Source organism: Oxyura jamaicensis, chromosome 22 (assembly GCF_011077185.1).
Source record: "Oxyura jamaicensis isolate SHBP4307 breed ruddy duck chromosome 22, BPBGC_Ojam_1.0, whole genome shotgun sequence".
NCBI classification, from domain to species: Eukaryota; Metazoa; Chordata; class Aves; order Anseriformes; family Anatidae; genus Oxyura; species Oxyura jamaicensis.
Genome location: NC_048914.1, coordinates 603482 through 613261, shown reverse-complemented (window position 1 = coordinate 613261; position 9780 = coordinate 603482). Strand labels below are relative to the sequence as shown.

Genomic DNA, 9780 nt, shown 5'->3' with positions numbered 1-9780 from the left:
AGAGAAATGAAGACAGTGCTTCATGACTGCTTTAAGAAAGCTGCTTTTATGTTCATACCCAAAGCCACTGCAGCATGTGCTGCACAAACGATATCGGTGCACAAACGACATGCTTTACACCCAGAGACTCCGGTTATCTTGCTTTTTCACCACAAGGTGGCATTATCTGAGCTTTTCTTTGGCAAGAAAAAATAAAATCATCCTTAATAATAACAATAATAATGGAGGGGAGAGGGGGAAGGAGGGGCGGGGGGGGGGATTCAAACCCTCCCTGTCTTTTCTGAAGTCTGTGATAAAGCAAGATCTGTTAGGCAGCTGTTGCTCCTGTTGGAAAACAAAGGTGCTGCTTTCAGAGAGCTGCAAGGGAGATTAAGGGTCAAGTCCCTTTAAAAAAAAAAAAAAAAAAAAAAAGTGAAATACAGTATTGTGCATCTTGAAATCTGAAACCAAGAAACAGAAGTGCAAGGGAAACAAGGGGGAAAGTCTTGCAATTCCTGAGGGCAACTGTTCCAAGTGGAGTTCTAAGGAGTAAAATACCTGTATATACACTTAAAGGTTATTGAATGGCTTTTGTGGAGAAGCCTGTGAAATAAAGGAGCCGTGGAAGAAGACATTTCTTTTTCTCGTTCTCTCTGGATATAATGGCTATTGCAAAGCAAAGCATCTTCAGATTTGGCTTCAAATGGCTCTTCTTAGCAACTTTTATGATAGCCTGTGATGGACAAGGTGGAAAGAGAGAGAATGGTGGTCCCGCCTGTTATGGAGGATTTGATTTGTATTTCATTCTAGACAAGTAAGTTGGTTCTACTCTTCTATTTGAAAGTGTTTTTTTTGTTTGTTTGTTTTTTTGTTTGTTTGTTTGTTTGTTTTTTTCTTCTTCTGAAATGAACTGGATTATCATATACTGATACTGAGGAGGTTTTCTTCAGATTTTGGTTTTGTAGAAGTCACTCTGTCCCCAAGGGACCTGTGAAACTCATTACTAATCTGTCGTTGTTGTGGTAACTTTGGTAAATCTAGTATTAAATGCAATTGTGCTTTGTAAATCAGATAGTTAGAAGTTTTGTTGTGGCTGATACAAAAGCTTTATTTTATACTCGACCCTGTAGTTTCTTAAAAGAATGGTTGGGAGAAGAGCCGAACCTTGGTCACACCAATTTCCCTATGAACTGTGAAAGTTGAGGCACTCATAAAAGCAGAGCTGGGGAGTTATTGCAGTCAATTTTGTAGCTGAAAACATGGAGAAAATGCTCGCCTGCCTGGAGGTTTGCTTCTGTATTGTGTGTTCGTTGTCTCAGAAAGAAATTTTGTGCAGCAAAGCAGGTAAAGACCAGGCTCTGAGAGGTGGCTACTGCCTTAAAAAGGGTCTGATTTTGGCCATTGTGATGGAAAACTGCTAGAGAGTCTTATTTAAAAGAGAACTTTATTTTTCTCCCGGCTGAGTCACATTTTCTTTGTTTCCTGTTAATCAAATGCATATTTTGACTGCTTAACTCTTTATACTGAAGATAACTGCCTACTCACTTTTTTTATCACTAATTCTGATCTGGCACTAGAAAATTTGCCTGTTTAGAGGCCTTCAGATTTTAGTCTGAGCAATATGAAATAAATACATGCTGAGCTTTGGAATGCTTCAAATTGAAGCAATACAACATTTTTTAAAAAGTGTAAAAAGTACTAGCTAAAAAGATTATCCTAACTTTCTTAATTAAGAATAGTTATTTTGAACCACAAGTTTGGAAATATTGGAACATATATGTGCCAGAGGCATAGAACTAACATTTGTAACCATAAATTTCAGAGACAGGAAAGTATTTCAAGTTGCCAAAAGTGCTTGCAGATGAAGCTTTCTGTCTGATCCTTTTGAGTGTTTTGCAGTAGCAGCCACATTCCATTTGTATAAATGACTTGGAATTACATAACACTTTATTACAAAATACTGGGTAAAATGTAAAACTGAGACAAGTACACTGGATATGTTATTGTGCCAGTTATCCGAATACTCCAGGGGAAAGATTTTTTTATTTTAATTTTTTTTCTTATTATTTTCCACTTCATTGAGTGGAAAGATTCTCCTGTGTTGCATTTTGTTGCTTTGGCTGGTCTGTTCTTAGCTGGAATACCTCTATTGCTATATCTGAAAAACAAAGCATGATTTGTAATGCAGACAGCTTTTGCAAACTGAGTTTCCCTGAAAGCTGAAGCAGAATTGAAGGTTTTATTAAATACGATGGATATGATTTTAACAACCACTTATTTCAAGCTCCTGTCCTCTTACTAAAAGACATTACTTTCTAGGCTTGCTCAAGGAAAATTTGGGTGGAAATACAAAGCTTGGCACAAACTTTAAAGTATGAAAGCTACCTCAGTATATATATCAAGGTATCCAAAAAACTCCTACTTTAATAGATGTAGGTTTCCTATTTTTGTAGTGTGTTGTTTTTTGTTGGTGGTGGCTTTTTGTTTGTTTTGATATTTTTTTTTCTGGTGCAGAAATGAACAGGGTCTGATGCAAAGTCCATTGATGTAAAAAATTTGATGGTCTCTGGTAGAATTTGAAGGAGTCTGCAGACTGTGGGAGAATAGATTATCCCATACCCCTTAAGACCTTCTTTCATTCTTCAGATGCTAAGCTCAAGTTTTATAAAATGTGGGTCTTATTTAGCCTAGGTTTTCTACTTTTCTACTGGGTTTAGAGAATGTCTTCAAAAATGCTGCAGTGGTCCTGAATGCCTATAGAGACCTTCAGGCAAACTATGAAATTATAATAATAGATTCAGGGCTCATATTACTGCTTTTACTTGCCATTGCTCAAAAAATAATGAAAGTACTGGTGATAAAGGATACCAAAGCAGGTGAGATTTACATTCTGAAACATGAAATATTAATTTCTATAGTGGAAGAATATCATTAAAATATTAAGCAACTTATTTTCTGGGATCAGAGGAGCAATAGAAAAAGAATAAACACAGCCCTGGAATTCACTGGTGCTAGAGCCATCTGCTGACCCTTTGCTTCATGGCCTGGCTAGACTGAGTGACTACTTAAGTCCATTTAGCACCCTGTACGTGTGTGCTGCTCTCACAACAAGTTCCAGCTGCACATAGTCCCTGTCACAGTGCTGGCTCTTGAAGCATAATGCTGGCCACATGAAGGCCATTCAAAGTGAGCACAAAATAAACTGAGGAAGAAGCAGGTGTTACAGGCTGTTCTCATGAAGTGATGCTCTTTCTCCCTGAAGCATTTTCTTTAGCAGACTCCTGCAACTATGCTGTGCAAACTGTTGAAGGGAAACCAGGCTTCTTCTGGCTGTCTGCATACAGCTGGAGACATGACTCCCTGTAGATGGCAAGCTCAGAGGACCTGCAACAAATCTCCCACCTTTCATTGTTAAGAAAGGGAAGAAAATCCAGCATTCAGTCATTCAGAAATAATCCTGCTATGGTACGCAGACTTGATGTGCATATAATGAACAGAACAAAAGCTTGAAAGATAGCAGGTGGGCTTGCTGGTTTATAAAAGCATCCTTAATCTCTGTGCATGCACTTGCATGCCTTTCATTACTTCTAAGAGGAATGCTCACACAGCTTAGGTAGCAATAGAGAAGGCCTCACACCCTTGGACCTAAGGCTAGCAGAATTACTTTCCAAAAGTGTGGCAATGACACTCTTGAGGACTGTGGTTCACATTGGGCCAGCTCCTTGCCACGTAAATCGGTTCCTAGGTGGCATATCCTTTTGTGTTTCTGCTTGCTTTAACTGCAGTACTGAAACTCATATACAATAAATGGTAGGGAAACAAATGGCAGAAGATAGTGCCAAAGAGCACCTGGATGTGAGATAAGACAGAGTCTTAATTAAGAAGGAAGAACGAGGAATCAATGAGATGATCATAGAATCATAAAATGGCTTGGGTTGGAAGGGACCTCAAAGATCATCTAACTCCAGCCCCCCTGCCATAGACAGGGATGCCAACCCAAGGCCCCATCCAGCCTGGCCTAGGACACCTCCAAGGATGGGGCATCCACAGCTTCTCTTGGCAACCTGTTCCAGTGCCTTTACAGCAAATAATTTCCTCCTAATGTCTAATCTAAATCTATCCTCTTTTAATTTAAGACCATTCCCTGTTGTCCTATCATTATCAGCCTTCGCTTCTCCAGGCTGAACATGATGATGATGACAAGCATAAAGAAAACATTTGTTTTTGCTGATATTGTTCAGATATTCTAAAAATATCATCCATTTGACTACTGAAGACTACTACCCAATGACCTAACTCTCATGGTAGCTAGTGCTCTAGTATTTAAGCACTCCATAGAAGGGCAGTCTGAAGATCAGACAGAGGTAGCCCCCGGTTTAATTGATTTGTGGGTAGGGAGGAAGGAATAATAATAGGTAAATCTCAGTAATCTTTTGCTGTATTTGCTGTAAGTCAAAAGCATTATATCCTGTGTTCTTGACTGTTGTGTGTGAACATAGGAAGGATTTTATACCCATGTGTGGAAAACATGCAAAGAACTGTATGTGTGAAAGAAAATTTGGCTTTAGAGGATCGTTGGCAAAAAGAAGCAAATAATCCAACCTGTTTCCTGTGATCCCCTCATTATTCAGCCACATAGTTGATCTATTTTTAACTAGTTTTTAGACCCCATGTGGAGTACTCTGTTCAGTCCTGGGGTCCCCAACATAAGAAGGACATGGACCTGTTGGAGGAGGTCCAGAGGAGGGCCCCAAGGATGATCAGAGGGCTGGAGCATCTCTCCTATGAAGACAGACTGGAGTGTTGGGCTTTTTCAGCCTGAAGAAGAGAAGGCTCTAGGGAGACCTTATAGTGGCCATTCAATACCTAAAGGTGTCTACAGGAAAGCTGGGGAGTGACTCTTTGTCCAGGAGTGTGGTGATAGGACAAGAGGGAATGGTTTTGAACTAAAAGAGGATAGGTTTAGATTAGAAATAAGCAAGAAATTCTTCACTCAGGAGGTAGTGAGGCACTGGAACAGGTTGCCCAGAGAAGTTGTGGATGCCCCATCCTTGGAGGTTCTCAAGGCCAGGCTGGATGGTGCTTTGAGCAACCTGAACTAGTGGAAGGTGTCCCTCATATGGAAGGGGTTGGTCTGGATGAGTTTTAAGGTCCCTTCCAACCCAAACCATTCTGTGATTCTATGATTCTAAAAATAACCAGTGATTCTGTGATTCTAGAGTCACAGGTCTGGATCCAGAGCAATATATGTATTCTGTATGGATGGCAGGGGACTGTTAGGATATGGAAGCATAAATTTCCTTTGTTTTGTGTGAGGGCTGAGGGAAGTTGGCAAGGTAGTGTGGGGAAATTTGCACATTCTTGTGTCTTTTTACCTGTTGCCTGAAGGATTGTAATTCTCTCCTGCGTCTGCTGTAGTCACACTGAATGCAACCAGCTAATTTAGCATGTGAAATCATTGCCCATCAAGACCCGTGTACATGTTTTTAGTCAGTAGTAAATCCAAGGTAAACTATTCATTGTCACAAGTGGTGGGTGGGGACTGTCTTATAATGAGAGTTGAATATGCCTGCAGCACTCTGCACTTTACTGCTTGACCTAAGTTCAGTCCATGTTTACTTGTTTATTAGTTGTTAGTCACATATCCCAGGCCAATCAGTTAAAGAAGAATACTCTGTTCTTGGACTGTGGGCTTAGAGGTTTATCCTGCTCTAAATGGGGCCTCTGTAAACTCTGTAATCTCAAATGTTTGACAATAGCTTTAGTGAGCTGTCTCGTGAAGTTCAGCACAAGATAGTAGTATTTCCTCAAAGAATTGCGTCACCTCACTAACATCTATCTATGTGCTATCTGGTCTTCTCAGAATTTCTCCTGAAGTATTTGGAAAGACAGAGGACACTTTGGCTCATCTGTGTTATTTTTTAAGAGCTCAGTAAAATGATGCTGCAAAACTTCATGGGTCATTGCCACCTCTGTCAGCTATAAGATTTCTTGAAGTTAGTCCAAAAATTTAAGGAGAATTTGGAACAACACCAGTCTCTGAATCAGATGCCTGTATATACTTTTGTCATCTGGAGCACACATAAGAGGTGTGAAGCCTTTGTATAAGCGTTTGTGGGCTTGATTATGTTTTTGTCTAGTTTGTGAATTAAAAATAGCACTGTGAGTATTCTGAGAAGGTGCAATGGGAGAAATGGAAATAATGAGTCTAAAAAGTGCAAGAAAGACAAACTAGGAAGGTTTGAGTTGCTACAGCTTACGGTTGTGGAGCATCATGTTTCAGTGAACAGATGAAAAGCACCTGCTGGAGGGTGGGCTGGTCCAGAGTGCGGCTCTCTGCCCCTGCAAACACTAAGCCATGTGGTGGGTCTCTGCCTTGGATTTAGTTTAGGTGTACAAAATCCCAGCACTTTTGACCACAGAATGTATCATTCTCCTGTTAAAGACATAATTTACTTATTCTTAATTTCCACTTATTGGACTGTGGTGGTTTTACCCAGCTGGGCAGCTGAGCTCCACCACAACCACTCTTTCACTACCCCCCCCCTCAAAGAGAAAGGGAGAGAAAATACTATGGAAAGGGCTCAAGGGTTGAGATTAGGATCACTCAATAACTTGTGATGGGCAAAACACACACGGCATAAGGAAATTAGAAAAATTTACTACCTATTACTAACAAGCTAGAGAACTAAGAAACAAAACAAACTGAAAATACCTTCCCCACATCCACCGTTTTCCACCTCCGCCCCCCCCCCCCCCCCCCAAGTATAACAAGAGACTGGGGCAATGGGGGATGCGGTCAGTCCATAACACTTTTGTCTCTGCCGCTCCTTCATGGTCACTCTCTTCCCCTGCTCCAACGTGGGGTCCCTCCCATGGGATAGAGTCCTTCCTGAACTGATCCTGTGTGGGCTTCTCACAGGCAACAGCTCTTCAAGAACTGCTCCAGATATGGGTCTGTACCACAGGGTCCATCTGTCAGGATCAAACTGCTCCAACATGGGACCCCACAGGCCGCAGTGCCCCACCAAGTTACCTGCTTCTGAGTGGTCTCCTCTCCAAGGGCTGCAGCTCTGGCCTGGAGTCTGCTCCAGCGGGGGTTCTCCACGGGCCGCAGTCTCCTTCAGGGCAGATCCACCTGCTCCTCTGTGGGCTCCTCCACGGGCTGCAGCTTGGAAATCTGCTCTGCCGTGGGACCCATGGACTGCAGGGGGACAGCCTGCTCCACCTGCTCCACCAGGGGCCTCTCCACAGGCTGTGGGGGAACTTCAGCTCCAGCACCTGGAGCACCTCCTGCCCTTGTTCTGCATGGACCTTGGTGGCAGCACAGAGCTTTCTCACTCTTCCCTGTCCCAGCTGCTGTTGTGCAGCAGGTTTTTCTTTTTCCCCTTTCTTAAGTATGCTCTCACAGAGGCACAACCAACTTCACTTATTGGCTCAGCCCTGGGCAGTGGTGGGTCCCTTTGGAGCCAGCCAAAACTGGGCCTTATCTAAAATGGGGCAGCTACTGGATTTTTCTCACAGAAGCCAACACTTGCAGCCCCCACTACCAAAACCTTGTCATGTAAACCCGCTACATGGACTTTTCTCCAGCAAGAAATACTCACTCTTGAGCTTCAGGTTGTTTCTCCTAGGTGTTACGAGATGAGTGGGAAGGCTTCATTTAAGAAGAGATGGAGCTTTAAGTGCTTGAGGTTTTCTTCCAGAGGGCATAAGTATGGGAATGCTTGTGGGAGAGCAGAGCAAGGATGAAGTGGAGGAGGTGCAGCAAGAGCTGAATCCATGCTTGTATGGAGAATTAAAAAGCACCATTAAGTTGAAAATTCTGCCCAGGCCATTTAAGACCAGCAGAATGAAGTTGCAAATGCAGACACTTAAACAGGATATGCTGTTCAGCACATCACTGAACTGAGCAATTGGTTTTTAAGCTTCGTTCTGGCAAATGCTGTTTTCAAAAAATGCATGACTTGGAAAATGACAAGCATTTTTACATGGCGACCTACATACCATATGTGCTCTGTGGCTGGATCTCATTCTCAGCTGCCTTGCTGTAATAGTAATTTTAAGTGACAATCAACTTTTGTTCAGTGGTTTGTAATAAAGTGGGAGGAATACTCACACTTCTAGGCTAGTGCTGCTTTGTAGGGGAGTGTCCTGTTGCAAGTGAGGGCTAGATAGAACTTCTGTTGGTGGAGATAGATAGCTAAGCTTTCCTTTAACATGTAGTATAGCTTTGTATCTGTTTGAGGAGAAGGTTGATTAGCATATGCTTGTGAAACTGTCCTGCCTTCAGATGTGTGTTACCAGACAGTTCAGAAGATATAAAACTTTAATCAGACATACTTGTTTTAGGGGGTTGTACGTGGTCTAAAATACCATACATTTCAATGAAGGAGGTAGTAATTGGTTTATGGTTAACATAGCCTTGGCTGCAATATCTTCTGGAGGCTGATGCAACCATTGCTATAATGTCAAGAGCAAGTGCCAGGTTCTGCACCTGGGATGGGGCAACCCTGGCTGAACGTACAGACTGGGCAATAAGATGCTGGAGAGCAGCCCCACAGAGAGGGATCTGGGGTTTATGGCAGATAGCAAGCTGAACATGAGCCAGTGTGCCCTAGCAGCCAGGAGGGCCAACCGTATCCAGGGGTGCATCAAGCACATCATTGCTAGTTGGCTGAGGGAAGTGACTGTCCCGCTCTACTCTGCGCTGGTGCAGCCTCACTTCGAGTACTGTGTGCAGTTCTGGGCACCACAGTACAAAAAGGACGTGAAACTGTTGGAGAGTGTCCAGAGAAGGGCTGCTAAGATGGTGAAGGGCCTAGAGGGGAAGAGGTACAAGGAGCAGTTGAGGTCACTTGGCCTGTTCAGCCTGGAAAAGAGGAGGCTGAGGGGAGACCTCATCACAGCCTATAGCTTCCTCACGAGGGGAAGTGGATCTATTCTCTTTAGTGACCAGTGATAGGACCCAAGGAATGGAGTCAAGCTGTGACGGGAGGTTCAGGCTGGATATCAGGAAGAGGTTTTTCACTGAGAGGGTTGTTGTGCACTGGAACAGGCTCACCAGGGACGTAATCACGGCACCAAGCCTGTCGGAGTTCAAGAAGTGTTTGGACTGTGCTGCTCTTAGTCATATGGTCTGAATTTTTGGGTTCACCTATGTGGAGCCAGGAGTTGGACTCTGTGATCCTTGTGGGTCCCTTCTAACTTGGGATATTCTATGAGTCTATAATTCTATGATTCAAGTGTTTTTTTCATGCCTTACCATGTAAAGACAATAAATACCTATTTTTCAGACTCCATCTCAGATAAGATTTTGGCTATTTGGCACTGACAGGACCGGGATGTGTCATATTCAAGATCTCAGAGTTACTTCATTCAAGAGGAATTTGCATCTGCATTTGAGCTTTGTGAATTTCTGTTCTGTCAGTATATAGCTGTATATAGCTTAGTATAATTTGGATGCAGCAGTTTTTTGTTTGAGGGCAAGTCCTTATGTACTTCACCCTTCATCTGCTATAAGACACCAGTTTTCTCATTGTCTGTGTGGTTTAGTTTAGTAAGACTCCTGCTAATAGTATTTCTTTGGTCCTCTCTGATATACAGGCATGTTGAGAACAAGTAATGATTTCAAGTCCTAGTTTGATGAGTGGCAGAAGATATCCTAGCTCTTTTCTGAAGAGCCAAGAAATGTAGAATCATTAGTACTTTCTTATGATTGAGTCTCCTGTTCAATCAGTCCATTGAAATCAGAAAAACAAAGAAAAAACAAAACAAACAAACAAACAACAGAAAAACAGA

The 9780-nt window shown here is 42.4% G+C and overlaps 1 protein-coding gene across 1 annotated transcript in view; it reads left to right on the top strand.

Moving 5' to 3' along the window:
- The first annotated feature begins 267 nt into the window (after positions 1-267).
- Positions 268-9780, top strand: part of ANTXR1 (ANTXR cell adhesion molecule 1) — a 131872-nt gene continuing 122359 nt past the window's right edge. The window contains exon 1 of the mRNA XM_035345052.1: positions 268-793. Within this exon, the coding sequence (XP_035200943.1) occupies positions 642-793 (152 nt within the window). The 5' untranslated portion in view covers positions 268-641. The remainder of the gene's footprint in view (positions 794-9780) is intronic.